We start from the raw sequence: 21,382 nt of genomic DNA on the forward strand, positions 1-21,382 counted from the left end.
TGGCTTCAAGTAATACAGTACGTAATTCAATCTTACTTCTTGTAATCTTGAAGAGCAAGAAGCTTACTGACACACATTTTGAAGAATTACTCAACACAAAAATTCATCGATTCTTAGAACTTTAAAACTATACAATTTTGTGTCGAAATATTGTGATATATTTTTTGATAGTGAACCACATTTTCATGCAAAAATTAAGCAATTATGTATGGATTTGGAACTCTCCGGGTTAATGTTTTGAAATGGATTTTGCTCTTAAAGTGTACACTCGAAAGGACAATAACACTAATTAAAACACAACATATTTGTATGTCCTTTTATATGCAATAGTATTGAATTGAAATTAATATTTATGAATTGAAACTGAAATAATAAATTGAAATTAATTTTTATAATGCATACACTTGTAACACAGTATGTACAAGGGTTTATATTTACATTTATTTTTTGTCTGTTGTATTTTTTACTTTATTTGTATTCTGTATTTTTATCTTTCTTATCTTTTCTCGTTTTGTCCTTGCAGCTTGCTTATTTTACTTTTTTACCTATTATATTTTTGAATAACGGTATTGTATTAGAAATATTATGTTAATAAGGCAATTGCAGGATTGTAATCCTGTATGCCTTTTACAAATAAATAAAATAAAATAAATAAATAAACATTTTCTTAACTTCGTCTTTAAGTTAAGTATAGTTCAAATATCAGTTCATTCACTTTTTGGTCCATGAATGTACTTTTGTATGAGGTATTGATCACTAAGAAATAGCATTCTTACTGTTACAGGATTTATTCACCTGATCTCGAGCAAAAGTGATTCAAGAGTTCATAAAATCTTTGTCCAGGTACCAGGGAAACACTAAGAGGTAAAGGCGACTGGGACGTGTTGCCTAAATTTCAAGGCCATTGAAATTGTCTTGTCCCGAATAGAGGTATTTAGTGACTTCCTACATTTTATGTATTAGTTGGCTGATTTAGCTTACCTAATGAGAGCTAGTTATCATCATGTACACGAGCAAATTTAGTGTATTAATTAGGGCTGCAGTGGTCCATGGGGTCCCTGGTTCATCCCCGGCCAAGTAAGTTTGTGGTGGACAACACCATATCCGTGGGCTTTCTCGGTTACTCCTGTTTCTTCCTACATTCTCTTCTTCCATCATCATTCACTTAGCTTAATCATACGCCTCCCTTAGTCTAAGGGATAAAATGGTGGGATGTTAATCTAAAAGATTTCATTCCATTTCATTTCATTTTGGGGGAAAGCAAGCGAGACATATGCCCCGGAAAGGTGCTTGGTGAGATGCTTAAAGGCGCTATATGAATGCATTGAAGGAGTGCCGAATTTCGTGTTTATTCCGGATAACAAAAATCCTAGTTGCGGGTCTGGTATTACTTACGAATTTTAAAGTTAGATTACGTTAGGTTTCAAAACCACTAAATTTCTGACAAAATGTTGATAATGGGAAACTGATACGATTCAAACAATCTGAGCTAGCAAGATACAAATGGTATTCTATGCACTTACGGATGATTGATAAATTCTATCACAAGTTAAGAGCCGTTATAGACATTTGGTCGAAGTTCACAATTTTATACTTGAACTTGTTTTTATTAATGTATGCTATATACGAAAGTACCAACCAAGCACTGTAATCCTGTGAATCTTGCTGCCACACTTTTGTTCTTTAATTGTTAACCTGTTTTTCCAATCTCGGTTAATTATGATGGTGTCTGGTTCTGCTAAAGCTGACACAACGCTCTATAACAGAATAATAATAACAACAATATATTAGATTCACTATCATTTTCAATGTTTAAATATGTATCTATACATTTATATTACTTCAATATATGCTTTATTTCGATAAAACTATTAGTTTCAAGAAAATAAGGTAAAAAAAAAGAAATTTATGCTTAATTCGTAATTGAAAGAAGGTACACTCCGCAGCAAAAAACCTGGAACATGAGCATGTAAATTTATTGTGAAACTACGCCTAACAGCGCAGGGAATCAACATAAGTGGCACGAATCACGCCAGGAGAAATCTCGGCGTCCTCACCTGCACATTTATTTTGGAACAAAATACTTGGTCGTTTCACAATAAACTTACATGCTCATGTTGCAGGTTTTTTGCTGCGGACTGTACTGTAGAATTTGGATTTTTGTTTCATAGAGAAAACATTGAAAATGTCCAAGGATACCAACACTTTAGCAGTTCGAGCTGACCCATGCAAAAGTACACTAATCTTCAAATTTGAGGATTTTGCTTCTAAAGCATTGTTGAAGAACTTATTCTCAAAGGGAACATTTCCATCTTCATTGATATGCGAAATTGATTTTTTAGTGCTTTCTGAAACTGGGACAAACTATGCCGGATTACACGATAGGGTTTATGCTAACCAGTTTTTTTTTTGGGGGGGGGGTAGAAATCGCAATGTAAAGTTAGCCGTTTCTATAAAATAGGAATATATCTAACTCATTCATTCATTTTTACTGTAAAGTTACAAATTATGGAATACTTCATTCCAAAGACTGAGAAATGGGTAAAGGTCAAGTTCGCGAGTTACACTTCCATTCAAGACTAAAGTACCTTACAACATGATACTCTTTACTAGATGGTGAACAACACCGTGTCTGTGGGTTTTCTCGGGGTACTCCCTTTCCTCCTACATTTTCAATCCACCAATTGTTCTATCATTCGTCTCCCTTAGCCCAAAGATATAAACGTGGGACGTTAAACTAAAAGATTGTATTTCATGTCATTTATTCTTTATTAGAATCTATACAATTTTGTTTTATTAAAAATCCTAGAGTGATAACATTGACTAGGGGAAAGAAGAGACTATAATTATATTTCAATATAGATTGTGTTTCAAAATATTTTAAACATAAATATTAGTGCAAGGTGAATAATGTTGTAATATTGTTAGAAAACTAAATGTGGATATGTGGCGCTGAAATGGGTATACTGCGTAACTACGTACACGTAATATTTAATTTTAGGTCAGATTATGAAACATTTAATAATAATGGTAATAATAATCTTAAAATCGAACCAGATACTGACGATTTTTGTTGAGGTTCTTTTTCAAATACTCGTTACTTGCTTAAGTAAATCTTCAAAAAAAAAAAAAAAAAGTCTTAATCTACACTGTTGTGAGAGAAGTCGCGCATAATGAAACTCTGTCAGTTTTATCTTTAGGGATAAGTTTTATTGATTAGCCGTTACTTTCAAAAATGAAACTAATGTTTTATTATTGTTTTTACGTATTTTATAGAGATATCGACAAAATAAAATATCATATTTGATATAAACTTATGCTATTTTCTTATGGACTGTAAAATCTTTATTTGTAGTGACTAAAGAATAGTTTTGTTATTAGAAATTGTTCCGCTATCTTCTATTAATTTGAATTTAGGAATTGGATCATAACTACTGTAATTGCAGTCGTTCTGTAACAAAGAAATAAGCATTCACAGGGTTTCACGTTTTGGTTGTACTATCCTTTAAATCACCATTAAAAGAAATAAAAGCAAGCCACGTCATCAAAGTTAACTCACTAATTATTGGCAGTTGGAGTTGAAATTCCATTTTCAGAACAATAGCTATTTGAGACACAGACAATTGAATGTGGAGTTCGCACTACTACAAATACTTTGGCTTAAGTGCTGTATCGCCGGACCACTTTTAGGAAATTTACCGGGTCAATTGTAGAATTTATTTAAGTTTGTGAGGAAGAATGAGTGAAAGACAGGTAAGGGGAATAGTAAAAGTTAAGAAAGTGGTTGTATTTCTTGGTTGTTTTTAATGTTGTAACTGGCACTGTATGTGGAGTCGGATAAACTATTTCGCGGAGAGGTACACTCATGTCCAAAGTGATTGTCGCATATCTATAACCGCCTTCTTCTAAGAATATAATTTGATAATGATTTTGCAGGGTAATTTTAATACTGATACTATGTGTATAATCGGAAAATGTATATTTGTGGTAAATTTCATAGGAAAAGAATTAATTATAAATACGAAAATTAGAATGAGCAAAATAAAATGTTGCTAAATGGACAAGAAAGTTTTATTGTTTTTATTTACTGCCCTTTTGACATGAAATTTGCCACATACACGTCTTTGCCAATTATACACATACTAGCATTATAAGAAATACGGGGCAAATTCGTTATCAAATTATATTCGTACATCAACATCTTTATAGATATACGACAATAATTTTGGACATGAGTGTACATTTGTTTCACTATATGGACCCATAGATTGTAAAATGTACAGAAACATTTGCGTAAGTCTTTAATTTGCCTATTTCATGTCGAGAACATAACCTGTGAGGCTTCTAACCCGTTCCTTCTACTACTACTACTATTACTACTCCTACTACTACTTATACTATGGATCCGTATAGTAATACTACAGCCTAATGTAATGTAATCTAACGCAATTTAGTGTAATCCAACCAAATAGGGTAAGTGTGTCTAAAGTCAGCCGTCTCCAGTAGTCAGCCATTTTTCAGTAAAAAGCAAGTTAAATAAACATACAGTAGCTTGTTATCAAACAAATAATCAACTACAACTTAAATCAGAGCTCCAGTATTCAACCTCATTTGTTCTGGCCTGGTGTGACTCCTCGTGGCAGAAAAGAAAAATTATCATTTGAGGTCTGATGATACAAGTGAACAAAGTGCGCATTTTGTTAATAACAAAATAAGGAAGAAGCTTTACTTCAAAGTTAAGTTAAAATTATATTATTGTAAAATAGTACGAGTTATTGCTTTCTTCTATGCATGAATGTATCGTAGCTTATTAAAAATTCGTGGTTTATGATACAAAACAAGATATTGCGTAGAAATAAGGGGGGCTGACTACAAGTTGCATTTTTGATAACGTTTTCCGGTAGTCAGCCATTAGGGGCTGACTACTGGAAATGACTCTTCACTTCAATTTCCAATGGTCAGCCCCCCATTACTTTCAACGGACGACTACTGGATACATATACTCCAGTAGTCATCCACTTATCATTCATTCAATTTAAATGACACATGACATACAACTAAGACACTTAACTAATACGTAGAAGACTTTTCTAACGATTTAATGAAAAAGTAACTGTTATGATGTCACTAATTGCATCATACAAGTATAATACAGTTATAAAGTACGGGACAAAATTAAACGATCGAAAATGCCATTATAGTCCAGGAACTTTAGTCTAAAAATGGGTGTTTCTTCGGAAAAATTAGAAGCCAAGGGTTTTCTTCACAAAAACGTCCATTAGCTCATTCTAAATGACATATCAAAAGTCCCCGACTTTCTGCTGTACGCTTCCCCTTTTTTCGGGGGGTGGAAGTGGGGGAGGAAAACACAATTTAAAATACAATCAAATTCAGCTTATTTGCATGTTAACCTAAATATTCCTAATAAAAAAAAAAACAAAATTTACGGAAACGCTTAGCACATTTCCTCGTAAATGTTTCACAGGAAGTCCCAAAGAATATCGGGTCGGGTTTCGGAAATATGACGTCATCAAAATGACCGACACCAGAATTTGTAGTGTTTTGTAGGAATGGTTATAACTTCCCACAGAATAGTGGTAAAATCGTCGTTTTTGTTTCTGATTGAAGATAATTAATTACCAAATGTACGGATTGAAACGTGCTGTCTGCATTGTTAATTTCTTTCGAGATACAATAACAAAAAAAAACTAGTTTTGAGTATCTGGTTTTAAGTGTAAATGCTAATAACTCAGTAATCATAAAATATTTCAAAATATATCTTCAAACAATGGTTGTAGAACATTATAAAGCCTTTCCAATGGTACCTGAACCTGCATTTTTTGTAACTAAAACCAACTAAAAGAGAGAGGTCCAACTGCACAATTATGGGACCAGTATTTAGATATGGTGTTAATCCTCAATGAGTTTGTTAGGGCAGAGAGGATGGGTGATTGGAAGGCATATTTGTCTGCAGTGAAGAGGATGGTTTTGTATTTCCACGCCGCAGGACATTTTTGTACGCTAAAAGTGTCAACTTGTTTGTACAAGACATGGTAAAGTTGGATGACATAATGGATGGAGACACCTATAGAAAATTTACTGCACACTTTTTCACTGTTAAGCGATCAGACAATTTTTTTTTTTAGTTTAACTCCAACAGATATGGTAATAAAACAGTCACTCATGAAGTCTTCAAAGATACGAGGAGGCTTTGTGCATGGAAGAAGTACAAAAGAGAAATGTTTTAACTAAGTTTGTTGTTGGTTTGTTAAGTGCGAGCAATATTTCTGAAGGACTAGAAAACTTTTGTGGGATTAGGTTTGCAAGTGAAGAACAGCATGTAGATGCACGAGAATCTCGAATCAAACGGGACCAAGAAGATGTTAGGGAAGTATCAGAGTGGTTCAGTGCCCACAACCCTTTCTCAAATGTACAAGTGATCATGTCTATAACAACAGGGGTTACAGGTAATGTGGAGAATATAAGCTGCTACGATGCACTGAACATTGGAGCAACCATGATGGAAAGAAAAGTGACAATTTTCATGACATAAAATGTTCTCGTACTGATAGGGTTCTTTCTCTTCAAACAGTGAACAGTCACCTTACGGTACATGATGTTACTGTGCCTGTCAACTGTTACTGCCCACTGCTGTTGTTTCAACGATTCAGCGTAATCAAAAGATCAGATGATGACCTTCGATCATGCTTAAATTTCGAACTGGCTCCTTACCCAATGGCTCTTTTTGATGCAACTGGAATGAGAAAAACGAAGAAATAATCCTTATTCAACATCTTCAACCCGACCTGATCTCGAAAACGCAAACCACGTCGTTGATGGAGGGTTCCTTCTTCATCGAGTGGTGTGGCGTCAAAACGATTCTTTCATGGATATTTGTGATAAATATGTGACATATGTGGAAAAACACTCCGGTCAAAACACTGTCATCGTATTTGATTTATATGGTAATCCTCAGAAAAACATGTTAAAGGCACGGAGCAACTTCGACGGTGCTCGAAAGCAGCATCAACAACAATTATATTTTATGGAAACATGGTTGCGACTAAGAGCCAAGAAAACTTTCTCGCCAATGCAAACAACAAAAGTAGGTTGATTGGTTTGCTCACTGATAAATTCAAGGTTGCCAATGTTGATGTCAAACAAGCAGAGAATGATGCTGATGTCATTGTAGAAACCACACTTCACGATATCAAAAATTAATTGTAGAAACCACGATATCAAAAATTAATTCTAATTCTACATTTATTGTTGGTGAGGATAGTAATCATTACAGCTCGAGCTCCGCCGAATTTAGAATTTTTTTCTTGAAGCCAGGAAAAGGGAAGACAGAGCCAAAAATTTACTCATCAAGGAGTTTAGAAGGTGTATGCAAAAATCACATTTTATTTCTACATGCCTTTTCAGGCTGTGATGGAACATCTGCCATTTTTCAGAAGGGGAAATCAGCTTGTCTGAAATTATTACAAAAACGTCAAAATTTAAAACATGTCGTAGAAATTTTTAATCGATTTAATGTTTCCCATGCAGAAATAACTGAAAATGGCATAGCTTTTTTGGGGGGGGGGTGGGGGGTAATGCGGTGCATCTGCAAATGACATTTCACTAAATGATGACCGTTATCATTATTTCACCAAATCATGAAGAGAAATAAGTCTGCCGATTTAAAAGCCCCACCACCGACTTCAGCTACAGCACAACAACATTTGTTTCGGGTTTATTACCACGTACAAACATGACTCGGAAACCAACTAAATCCTGAGGAATGGGGTTGGGTTATGAAAGACAATTTGTTAGTACCAATTCGACCAACGCAGCCACCTGCTCCACCGTTCCTTTCAAAAATTATTTTCTGTTCATGATTTAAAGGATGCTGCAATGTGTGTGGATGTCGAAAGCTAGGTCTGTTCTTCTCTCTTGCTTGTGCAAATTGTCACGGACAGTCCTGTTTGAATGTCACTCCAACGGAAGGAATCTCTGAACGTGAAATATTCATGGACGCCGAAGAAATAGATGACAAACCAGGTGGACCTGCTATAATTACAATTATTATTTATCAATCAGCAAAGGAACTCGATAAGTAAACATTTCAGGTAAGTTTACATAACTTAGTTTACATTTCTCATTCATTATTACTCTGAATTTTACATTTCTCATTCTACAAACGATAAGAAACTATCGCCGAACGTTGTAAATCCTCATTTCTGTATCTGTGTCTGGGGTGTGTGTGACTTACGGATTCTAATGCGATATTGAATCTTATATCCAATTATTTTTCAATTTTTTTTAAAAAAGTAGGCTTATATTGTCTTTACAAGAGTCGGTCTATTAAATAAAACAACATACCTTCCTTACATTTCAAAAACACACACACAAAAAAAGAAAAGAAAGAAAAGAAAAGAAAAGAAAAAATGCAGGTACAGGTATCATTGGAAAGGCTTTATAATGTTCTACAACTATTGTTTGAAGATATATTTTGAAATATGTTATGATTACTGAGTTATTTGCATTTACACTTAAAACCAGATACTCAAAACTAGTTTTTTTTTGTTATTGTATCTCGAAAGAAATTAACGATACAGACAGCACGTTTCAATCCGTACATTTGGTAATTAATTATCTTCAATCAGAAACAAAAACGACGATTTTACCACTATTCTGTGGGAAGTTATAACCATTCCTACAAAACACTACAAATTCTGGTGTCGGTCATTTTGATGACGTCATATTTCCGAAACCCGACCCGATATTCTTTGGGACTTCCTGTGAAACATTTACGAGGAAATGTGCTAAGCGTTTCCGTAAATTTTGTTTTTTTTTTATTAGGAATATTTAGGTTAACATGCAAATAAGCTGAATTTGATTGTATTTTAAATTGTGTTTTCCTCCCCCACTTCCACCCCCGAAAAAAGGGGAAGCGTACAGCAGAAAGTCGGGGACTTTTGATATATCATTTAGAATGAGCTAATAAACGTTTTTGTGAAGAAAAACCTTGGCTTCTAATTTTTCCGAAGAAAAATGCTAAAGTTTCTGGACTATTAAAACTTATGACGATGTTGGTCGTTTATTTTTGTCCCGTACTTTAATATCAGTCTGGTATTGTAACCATTTCAATTCTTGTATTTTTCTAGAACTGAGGGAAAAAAGGTTAAGGATTGATGGCTGGTCTGAATTATTTCTCTAAAATTTAAAAAGGACAGGTAATGAGTATTTATTTTACCCTAATCAAGGGCGCCGATTTCCCTGTAAATTTGGGGGTCATTCGGACGCGGAAGGTTAGGATTTTAAGACAAATTGCATTCAAATTATGCCAAATATTGTATATTCATAAATACAATAGGGGGCCCACATAAGCTTTGGGGGCCCGGGCCCCCCGGCCCTAGCAGGATCGACGCCCTTGACCCTGATCATAGCTTAGTCTTTTAATCTAAGGTAGCTATGAGGAAGTAAGGGTTATCAATATCTAATTGATTTATTTTTTTAAATTACTCCGCACAATGTCGCGTTTCTGCACGTTTTTAATTCCAAGGCTGCAATTGCTCTTCAACTATTAATATTAATATTATTATTATTATTATTATTATTATTATTATTATTATTATTATTATTATTATTATTATTATTATTATTATTATCTGTTCTTATCTGCTCTGTTCCTAGAGTTGCCTGATTGCCGAAACAATACAGAATAATCATAAATATTTACATTCTAACTCACTGTGAGCGTGAGGAAAATATGTCTAACAGTTTAAGAACGCGTGATTTAGCGTTTCTTTCAACCAGTCCAAAGACATCTACTGGAATAGACTCAGTGTCAGATGTTTTTGCAATGAGGTGCGTTGAGGATACTCTATCCAAAGAGTCTTCTTATTCTACACTAATGAACACATATAAGGCTATTGTTCTGTCCGAAGAGGATCGATCTGCTATCACTAGATACTTGCTAGTGAAATGTTCGATATCTTAGTCCTGGAACATACCAAATTTTAGCAATTGGCCGTCTAGAGCCTACAAATATATCTTCGATATCAGAAATAGACCTTACGTCTGACTCAAACCAGGAAAACAACATATCCGTTATGGCATCTTATATTGAAGCGACAAAAGGTGAAAGGTCTGCTTCTGTTTCTACAGTCAGTAGAGCCAGAAATAACTCCATATGATCTCAGAAGAAATTCAAAGAAAACCTTCGTAAAATATTTCCATATCATCTGGCTTTGATTAGCATCATTTCTGGCTAGCTCCAATCAAAAACAAAACTACCAAACATGTACCCAGAGAAAAAGTTTAAAGTGCAGTATCCTCCCAAGCATGGAAAAATTATCAGATGGTAAAGAATGAAACGAAAAGAAAACTAGAAGAGGAACGTCTAAAATGAAAAAGGGAGAGAATACAAAAGAAAGGAAAAATTTTAAGTCAAACAAAAAGAAAAGGACTGTCAAGCCAAGTAGCACTAGTAGTTAAAAAGACGAGACGCAAGAAGTTGTTGAAATGCCGTCTAAGACCTGAAGAAGAATTCATAAGTGATATTGAGAACGAGATACACTTAAATATATTGGGTGTCACTTTTGTGATCACTGGTACCACTTAAAATGCACATGCCTCAGTGAATTATCGTACGAGGAACCTGCTAAACAAGTGCTTATGTGTCCTGAATGTGCTTAATGAACTTCATATTAAAGGGTTAATGTCATAGCTAAATATAAATATCAATGTAAATATAAATGTAAATATAAATAGGCCTATATATTAGTTTTAAATAGGCTAGTCTAGGCCGAGGCACATTTTTCTTAGTTTATGGTAAATATCGTACAAGAAGTCTTTTTTCCTGTATCGCAATATATTTTCCACCAGGCCTGCTTCTAGCCACAGAGGTTTGGGGGGGGGGTCATATGTCAAGGGGCAAGTCATTAAAAATCTCTTACACATATCTAAATTGTGTTTTTTGTGTTGAGGTCTGGAGGGGCCACGAAAAGTTTAGGAGGGCCAGGCCCCCTAGCTCCCTCTAGTTGCGGGCCTGTTTTCCACGTAGTTTTTCTTTGTAGGAACTCTGAGTGCAATATATTTGTCCCTTAATTTGCTACTGAGGAATTGATCTCTAAAATTCCATTAAAAAAATCAATTCTATAGCGTGGCTGAGTACTGGTTAAAGTAATGGCTGACCTTTGGTTTTCATAGGCCGACTACTGTTTTTTCATTGTTTCTGGTATTTTCTTTTTCCTGTGTAATTATTTATAAAAGATTTCCTATGCGAGCTACACAAACGTAAAATTTAAACACTGTTCTTTCTAATGACATATGCAGTAAAAGTTATTAGTAAAAAATGATTTTTTTATACTTTAACAAAGTTGAATATCTCCTTAAATGGTCGACTACTGGCACATTTACCCTATAACTGAATGCAGTACATTTTAGTACTTTTTTGATTTTCAAATTGGTCCCGGCGATACAGCATTAATGCCAATACTTTTAGTGGCCTTCAGTATCCTAAGTTGGAACGCAATAACAAGACTGAACTTCCTTTATAGTCGCAAGATTAAATTATCTATCATTGCTATGCTTTGTTGACACGTTGTTATTACTGCACAAAGAATCGTAGTTCTGATAACACATCACCTCAACACCACTCATTCGCTTTAAGCCATCTGCATGCTTAGCACCTAAACATTAAAGCTTCTCATCAAATTATTATAAATTATTTTGATTCTAATCATCTACGGCATCTGTATAAGAACTGAAGTCAAAAGTTCATTTGGTATAGCATATACCAACGATACAAAATAGAGGATCTGCCTATAGAACAAAATCGTGAAGCCATACGTCACAGTTTCGCCACTCCCGCTCCGCCCAATATGATCGCAATGTTTTGAGCCAACATTCATGGCGGAAGCGAGAGTAGCCAATCAGACTCGGTTGTTGTGCCGATGCTCGGTTGCCTTTTGGCTTCATTGATTTAATAGGATGAGGTGCAAACCGTAAGTTGAGGTATTTGACGGGAAGCGAGGGATGTTTGTATAGTGAACGTCAGACGAAAGGAAGTTCTTTCGTCAATAGTAAAAAAACAAAATGAGTGTAATATGAATAAAACAAATTGCTTATCACCTCTCCGAGTCCGTAATTAGCAGTGATGACAATTTGACTTGGATCTCCTGTGAAGGGATGTCTTGTGAACATGACTCCTGCAGTCTCTGATCTAACCATCAACTGGACAACGACACCCATCGCCGTCTTTACGGGCTGGCCATGCTGCCTGGAAAAATCAAGAAATGTAAGTCTTGTTTTGTTTTGTTTAAATTATTGCTAGTATAATATCAATATGGGGGTGTCGGTCATTTGTTTTGAAAATGCATTTTTCTTCAGATTGTTTCCCAAGACAATTCGAACTTGTGCATTTTATGATTACCTTGTCCTATAATCTCAAATTCACGACATCTGGTTACACCTTTAACTTTATCACCCTTATTCTCTGGACACCTATACGATTAAACCTTCAGTTTTAGTGTCATAACGTAACCCACAGTTGTGTTGTCTTTTCTAATGGGATTTTCAAAAGCTAGTTAGAAGAGTTCTACAAAAACAAATATTTCATTGGTAAGTGGGCTGTGACTGCCAAACGTGGTTATCTTCTCATTTTCAAAAGGAAGTCTAAAATTGTTTTAAAGTAGCAATATAGTAACCCTCGTTCTTCATACGGTTAGAATAAGGCGTATCCTTCTTCATACGGTTAGAATGAGGCGTATCCTTCTCCATACGGTTAGAATGAGGCCTATCCTTCTTCATACGGTTAGAATGAGGCCTATCCTTCTTCATACGGTTAGAATGAGGCGTATCCTTCTTCATACGGTTAGAATGAGGCGTATCCTTCTTCATACGGTTAGAATGAGGCGTATCCTTCTTCATACAGTTAGAATAAGGCGTATCCTTCTTCATATGGTTAGAATAAGGCGTATCCTTCTTCATACAGTTAGAATAAGGCGTATCCTTCTTCATACGGTTAGAATAAGGCGTATCCTTCTTCATACAGTTAGAATAAGGCGTATCCTTCTTCATACGGTTAGAATAAGGTATAATGAATATAAACACGTCAATATTATATAAATGGTTTCCTTTTCACCCTCAGGAGCTAATTTTCGAAAATATTGAAGTACATATTCCTCTATTTTTAATTGAGATTTTATATAACGAATTTCACTCCTGAAACTTAAGTGAATCCTCACATTCGGCATTTTCTGAATAAATAATCGAAATTTCGAATATCATAGAAATTTCCATCACTTTTCCTTTAGTAACAGAATTTTTTGGAAACGCTAAAACATAATTATATTGCTTTATTCTTAATTAAGAATTTATTGAATGTCAAATGTCCAACTTTAGCTAATCCTCATATTGAGTGGTTTCTAAACAAAGAAAGATAAATTAGAATGATAGAAATGAGTTACCTTTCCATCTTAGGAGCAAAATCGTCTAAAGCGTTGAAGTGTAAATTCCTTTACTTTTAATGAAGTGTTAACAACGTTGTATATGCCCAATTTCATCTCCCTAATTTCACGGAATCGTGAGATACTCAGTTCCTGGCAGAAAATTTGAATCCCTTTTAGGATATGGGGTGAATGCGCCTACTCTCGTCATACCCCCAATGGTCGTCATGGCCAAATTAATTCGTTCATAAGATGGCGTAAGTCATGGTTATACGAATACAAGCTGGCTAATCTCTAACGTCTATGGCTTTAGGTTTTAGCCCGCCTTGCGTTAACACCGAGTCGGGCGTCTTTTGTTTTCTGTTTTCAGTTGAAGTGCAAAGGCTGTTGTTTTGCGTGCTAATTACAGTTTTTGGAAAATTAAAAAAAACTTGTTGCTGCTGGTTGAAAAACAGCAGAGGACGGCGCAGTTGAAGCTCTAAAAGGTAAGATAATTACTTATTTTTATCAACCTAAGTCTCTTTTATATGTTTACCATTCATTTGTCTTTGAAATTCATATTTGAACAAAAAACAGTGGGGTGACGACTATAGGTTTAAGAAAATTTGTGATCTTCCTTACTTCGTCAGATATGCCGAAGACTGGGTTTTTTAACGAACATATTAATAGAAGCTTCAAAATCATTTTAAATTTTTTGTTGGGATGAAAGGTATCAGCTACAAAATTTTGGCGCCAATATCTTGTATCCTTCCATAGGGCGTCATAGGGGTGACGAACACTAGTTGAGTGGGTGACGACTACAGAGTAATTAGGAATAATTTATTTCTATTGGATAATTTTGCCTTTTTTCCTTTCCGGGGTGACTAAACTATAGAAGTTTCATATCTGTAACTGATTTTCAAATGTATAAATTTAAAATTGTCTTATAACGAGATAATATTTTAAGAAAAGCAAATTAACTGTTTCATTTTGCCATGTTTTCATTAGTACCAGAATTTTGAATTTAACTCCCGTTTTATTTAAAGATCTTACCTCGCTTATTTATGAGCTATTGGCAGGTGGTGAAACGTCTTTGAACCTGACTTTTTCTTACCTTCGATATTAATATTCTTTTTTTATATTTTCAGGTGCTGTAACTATGAACGAAAATACCAAAAGACGGAAGATTTTACAATATTCTGAAGATGCGATGCACAAAGCCATTTCTGAAGTACGGTCAAAGTCTATGAGTATCAAGAAGGCTGCTGCAATTTTTGCTGTTCTTCGAATGACATTATCAGATAAAGTTAGTGGAAAAGTGCCTGAACAAAGAAAAATGGGACCAAAAACTGTACTCTCACCACAAGAAGAGGACATTGTTGTTAAATGGTTGGTAGATCTTGCAAAGAAAGGATTTCCAAGGAAAAAGCACGATCTCCTGGATACCGTGCAGAAAATAATTAAATCAGATGGCCGGAAGTCATCTTTTGCAGAGGGGAGACCTGGTGAAAAATGATACAAAGTAAGTAATGCCAGGTTTTATTTCTATTCTTGATTAACTAATTGCAAATCTGATGAAATTTCCAAACTTAATGCTGTTCACTTTATTAGTAAACAGTATGGATTAAAACTAACAGTTTCATGTGTAAACAAAATATTACAGTATATTTCGTCCTACTTGATGTAACTTTCTTAGGTGCACAATTTGCGTCTGGGCAAATGTATTAATTTCCATTTCAAAAATTTTGCTATTACCTCGCAATTTTTTCAATTTTTGAGGGACGAAAGTTTGTTTCAATTCATTGTTAGCTTGACCGTAACATTATAAAATACTTTACAAGCCCTCTCTGCGTATGATTGAGTTAATATCTGATAAAATTTCGAAAATTAACTCTGCTAAAAACAGTATAAATTAAAACGGGATGAATTAAAACGCATCCTTCTACACGTAAAAAATATTACTATAGGTATTTCGTCCCACTAGCTAGGACTTTAGTTGTACAGTTACAACCAGGAAGTGGGACAAATTATCGTGTAGTAATAAGGTTTGTTACATGTGCAAAGATAAGTTTTGATTCATATCGTTTGTCATTTAAGTAGTTAACTAATAAACCCAGTTTCTTTTTCAGCTTTTCCTACAACGACATCCGATTCTCAGCCTGCGAACTGCAGAGTCCGTAACTACCAGAAGAGCTCAAGTTTCTGAACAAAGTCTTCGGAACTGGTTTGAAAAACTAAAGAAATTCTTACAGGGTGAGCAATTAGTGGAAGGGTTCAGTGACACAAGGAAAGTTGGAAATGGGGATGAAACAAATTTCCAACTATGCCCCAAAAGTGGAACTGTTATTGGAGTAAACGGGTGGAAAAACTTTTATAAAATGAAACACGGAAACGAAAAGGAAACCATTACAGCTATGTGCTCATTTTCTGCGGATGGAGATTTTTTACCGGGAATGATTGTCTACCCTTACATTAAGCCACCTAAAGAAGTTTGTGAATCCGTTCCGGCATCCTGGGGAATAGGACTCTCTGAATCTGGATGGATGAAGTCAGATGTGTTTTTTGAATACATTGCAAATATTTTGTATCCCTATTTAAAATAAACTAGCGGACTTCCCTTTCTATATTTCAATGATGGACAAAAATCTCACATTACCAAAGAGTGTTCTGATTTCTGCAGCAAGAATGGAATTGTTCTTTATGCTCTTCATCCAAATGCCACGCATATAATCCAGCCTGCAGATGTAGGGGTTTATAAACCAATAAAACAACATTAGAGGAAGGCTGTTTATGACTGGCAGAAGCTTAATCCAAATCAAACAGTGACCAAAGCAGATTTTGCACCAATTCTAGTGGACATTGTAAAAATCAAAGCCACACCGCAGACGATAAAGAATAGCTTTCGGGTGTGTGGACTTGCCCCTTTAAATGTAGATGCAGTTGATTATTCGAAATGTTTGGATCACCACACACGGGGAGAAACTATCGAACATCAAAGCACCATCTCAAAGAAGTATAGGATAGAAGAATATCACACGGCTCTTAATGTTTTACAGAATGAAATCGGTCATGATACAGTTGTTAAATTTAACGACGTCTTGGGAGGAAAATCTGCTATCGACCCTGAAGACCAAAAGCTCTACAATATCTGGGAATCAATTAAGAAGAAAGCAGAAATAAGCGATCATCTGCTCAAAGATTCTGTGTCTGCGAGTGTAGGAAGTGAGCCAATATTAACTAAACCGTCGCAAACTCCCATGAAGGAAAGCAGTTCTAATGGAGATTCTCTTGTCAAATCACAAGTCGCTGTTCCTTCTCCGTTTAAGAAACATCTCTGGTGGCCAAGAGGGGTGGAACGCAAGAAAACCAGAAGATCAACTCAGAAGTTCCTATCAGCTGTTTCGTCTGGTGAATGGAAGCAATTCTATGAGAAAAAGGAAGCTGAGAAAAGAGAAAAATCTCTCTCTCAAGAAGCAAGAAAACGAAAAAGACTCGAAGCTGAAACAAGAAAGAAAACAACAATTACAAAGCCACGCAATGAATCTCAGTTATGTGCCAAGTGTAATGAGTTAGTAATACTTACTGATAACCCTACATGTATCAAATGCAACAAAATCTTTCACGCTAATTGTATTAGCAAATCACACAAAGAATTTTTCCCAGGTGTGGATGATTCCGATTCAGATGTGGAATTCATGTGCGAAAATTGTTTCGATGTGCGTGATAGTGATGATGATATTGACCGTCTTTTACATGCTAGCCACTTATCTTAAGCGTTAATACTTGCATAAGCTTGAACTATAAGAATTTGTAAGAGTGACGAACACTGGAAGTTTAAGGTGACGACTTTGAGAATTTTTGTGACGACTATAGGCATTTTTCGCATGTTTGGATTGCTTTAATTGTAAACTTTGTTCTATGTGTTTTATATCAAAGATAATGATCCTGTATCACACAATAAGCTACAAATATTAGAACCAATGCACAATTTAAGCATTCACCTGTATCTGTTAAAAGTTATGAAGTAAAAGGCAAATTGCAATCAAAAAGTGACGACTATTGGCACATTCACCCTGTGTTTTAAAAAATCCTTTCTTACTTTTTGCTTTCGTGACAAGAAAAGTATTCAGTTCCAATTTCACATTTCTGTTAATAGTACTGTGGGCTGCGCAATAAAGAATCATTTCTACACTTTTATATAATATTTATAGCATAGATTATTAAAGACACAACACGTATTTAGATGTTAAAATCATGATCTAGCTATCCTCTGCAGTTCAATAAATACAACCATTTAACCAACCAACGCCATCTATTATTATAATAGTCGAATTACTCAGGGATCAAACTTTAAAATTGATACTTGCTTATAGTCCAGAAGGTATGACGTCGTTGGCTTCCCGCGCTTAGACCTGCTCGTCACTGAGGATGTGGTAAGAGGATAGCCAATCACCACCCTTCAGAGTTGCCTAACTTACTCATCGCAGGGTCACTCAACCGTCTACTGCGCTCAGCGAGCCACGAGTAACGAAGCTGGTAACTCCGCATAAACGTCAGTACAACTTTTCGCGGCAAGCCAATGACCTTATACCTTCCGTGCTATAGTAGAATGGCAGCACGAAAGAGAAAAATAAATGGGAGAAACTGGTGTGGTAAAAAAAATTTGGAAACAACCTAAATTACAAGCTGTTAAAGACTAAAGACTAGTAGGGAGGATATATCAGACGTGGGCCTGCAGCTTAACGTAGAACGCGAACCACATTAGCTCCTGCCGGGAACGGAGATTAAAGGATGAAACGAAATACGAGATAGGAAATTTTAGAGGGCGTATCTTCTAATGGAGAGCTTCGTTTTAATTACGGGACCTATCATCGGGCTCCTGGAGGTCACCTGTAAAAGATGATGGAAAAACAAACAACTTTTATAGGTAAAGCTTTTTCATGTCGGGCACTATTTACGAACTGGCCACCATTTAATTCCGAGTTCTTGCACATTGGGATAAAAACGTCTAAAGGTTAATTCAAACATAGTGCCGTTCCCATTCCGTGGCCCGACACGCCGCCTTGAAGAGAAACCAGCCCCGTTGTGGCTCGGCAGTCTCGATACTTCGGCTTTCTTCGGAGCACACGAAGCGACACGAAGTTGATAAGAACCAAGGGAAATGGTGTAGAAAGCAGTAGCTGTGCGGTCGCTACAGCATGATATGTGTAAATGGTCGCGGCTGTAGCACGGATGGAACACGACAGAGGAATGTAATGGGTATGACATACTATGTGTGAAATAACCTTAATGCGTATAAATCACAAACGGCTGGTAAGAATGAAACTAAAAATTATAAGAAAATGTTAAATGGCTCTCTGGCCCTGAGATGACATTCGAAAATTTTGAATTGTAATGCATGTAATTTGATATGCTGTTGATAAGATAATGGAAAAGCAAACACACTTTTTTTAATGAAAAAAGTTTGTAGCGTTTGTATCATTTATGAAACGAAATACATTACTATAAGTTTTATCTGATTATGCAATAAATCACAGCTAAATGGCGGCCATTGCGTAATCCTGTCCCACACGAAATACTTTACGCCTACAAAAATTTTGCTTTTCCACAATCTTTTCAATAATGTATGAAATAACATAGTTTGCAATTTAAAATTTTCACATTTGAGAATGAAATTAAATCGAGAAAAAATACATAATTTACTGTACCTGCGATATTCTACAGACTGATACGCGAATAGAGATGCCCAACATTTCACAAGTGCCTCGAAGATGCCCTTCTCTCCTCGGCATCCAAGAAATGTCTCGTTCTGACCAGCTGCTGAAAGTTCTTCGGAATCTTCTCCAACAGCTGACGATCGCACAGCGAACAGAAAATTACAAGCACTCTCTTCTGGAAATAGATTGCGTAACTCCTCTTCAATGGCATAACGGATTGATATAAAGACTGGAGTCGAAGAAAATGCTTCAACTGCTCTGAAAACATCAAAAAGTTGAAAGTTATTCACAATATATTTACAATATCCTAGTTTACAATATATTTATACAATGATCTATTATTAGACACATCTAATTCTGCATCCAAGTAAGTCACTCTCATTCTGAGATTCATAAATTCTCGCTGTCTTGTTCGATACTCAACAACCAAAACATACTTTTTATGTCTTCTGATGAGTTTGACGAAACGTTCGGAATATCGAAGAATAATGATAGAAGTTAGACAAAAGTTATATTGGTCTAGATTTTATAAATTATATTAGCGTAACTAAAGATAATCCAAATTGTCTACAGATTATATAAAGTGAAATGAAGTCTTTCAGTTTTACGTCCCACGATTATGCTGGTAGGCTACAGGAAACGGTGATGATGAAAATGAATGAAATGGTGGAATGAAGAAAATGAGAGGAAACGGGAAAACCCCGAGAAAATCTACACATACATTGTGTTTGTTCACCACACAGCCCATTTGGCGTGAGCTGGGATTGAACAAGAACTCATGCACCAGAGGTGAATGCTCTTGCATTAAGCCGCCGCGGCTCTTTACAGATTATAGACACTAACGTTGTAGGATTCATCGTGTTTCTAACGTGACTGAGATATTATACCGGATTTTATGAAATCTATGTTGATTTTCGGTGTTTTTTTAAGGATTAATCAAAGCATTACTTGCAGCGATTACACTGGGTACAGTTTTGTTCACAAAAACAAGGCCACCCGCCTTTCTTTAAAAAATCTTGCACTCTTACCGAGAGATGAAATTTTATTAAACAAATATGGATTTTCTTTGGACAGTTCACATTTTTATTTACAGCCAAAGTATTAGAACTTCATACTTACGGCTGATCTTTAAAGCACGGTTGGTTTTCATTTTTTAACTAGACTGTACATTGAATTAATAACATGAAAAAATAGAAAAAAGTTTTTAAATGGAGGACCTCACTATCATATTACTACTCAAGTTAACATGTACCCAAAATTAACGTATACGTCAAATCGCTGTAATATTGTCATTGTAACTCACAGTTTTTCCATACGAAGAAATAAGCCTAAAGGAACCTTTCACCTTTAGCAGCATTATATCACAAAATGCTTAAAAAATGGTTGCGAAGATTCAGTCTTAATCTGGGATCTATTGGCAAAGATAGTGTAGAATTTCAGAAATGCATCCATAGAAGGAACCACGAGAATAGCAAAAGGTCAAAATGTATTTCTTTCAAAGCAGCAGCTCATTGAACACAAAATATTACAATTAAAAATAAATAGGACTGCACTATTAATCTATAAAATGAATTTTGGTTTGATTTTTTGAAGAGAACTCATAAAATGAACTACAAAAAAAGAATGAAATTATAATGAATACAAAAATTTTTTATATTAAAAAATAATTTACGTATTATTTGTATTGTACTTAATTATATCCTGCACGTTTCTCTCAATTACAGATCTAATTTTACCAACAAATTTTATAAGAGAAGTACAATAGTCTGTATCAGAATACTTGTCGATTCGTAATTAACGAAACAATTTCATGAACAACACGCCTAATTAATTTATTGACAAAATTTATCCTCTGTCTATGAACAGACTGCCTATCCTCTGTATTTCATAGCAGGTTTGTCTAGTGACACGTAAAAGTTTCTAAAATATATTTTTACCTGTCACAAATCTCTTTTAAATTGCCTTTCTCGTTACCATATGCCACGTCTTCCACCATTTGCATTGCTTTTGTCAATGTTTGGTGCATACTGCATTGTTCTTGAAACGCCACAGTTGTGATGCAAAAGCCTGGAGGCACTGTGAACTAAATAATTCGGATTATATTTACACAAAATACAATATATATGTACACACATGTCCAAAATGATTGTCGCATATCTATAACTGTCTTCTTGTAAGAATATAATTTGATAATGATTTTGCAGGGTACTTTTAATACTGATACTATGTGTATAATTGGGAAATGTATAT

General features: G+C 35.2%; 1 protein-coding gene across 1 annotated transcript in view; it reads right to left on the bottom strand.

The window, feature by feature from the left end:
* Nucleotides 1–21,382, bottom strand: part of LOC145683816 (rifampicin phosphotransferase-like) — a 204,744-nt gene that overhangs the window by 136,807 nt on the left and 46,555 nt on the right. The window contains exons 12-15 of the mRNA XM_081755413.1: nucleotides 21,070–21,215; nucleotides 19,124–19,390; nucleotides 12,121–12,268; nucleotides 1,640–1,757 (exon numbers count right to left, since the gene is read on the bottom strand). Of these exons, the coding sequence (XP_081611539.1) occupies nucleotides 1,640–1,757; nucleotides 12,121–12,268; nucleotides 19,124–19,390; nucleotides 21,070–21,215 (679 nt within the window). The remainder of the gene's footprint in view (nucleotides 1–1,639; nucleotides 1,758–12,120; nucleotides 12,269–19,123; nucleotides 19,391–21,069; nucleotides 21,216–21,382) is intronic.

Source organism: Thermobia domestica, chromosome 1 (assembly GCF_964235325.1).
Source record: "Thermobia domestica chromosome 1, izTheDome1.hap1.1, whole genome shotgun sequence".
Lineage (NCBI taxonomy): Eukaryota > Metazoa > Arthropoda > Insecta > Zygentoma > Lepismatidae > Thermobia > Thermobia domestica.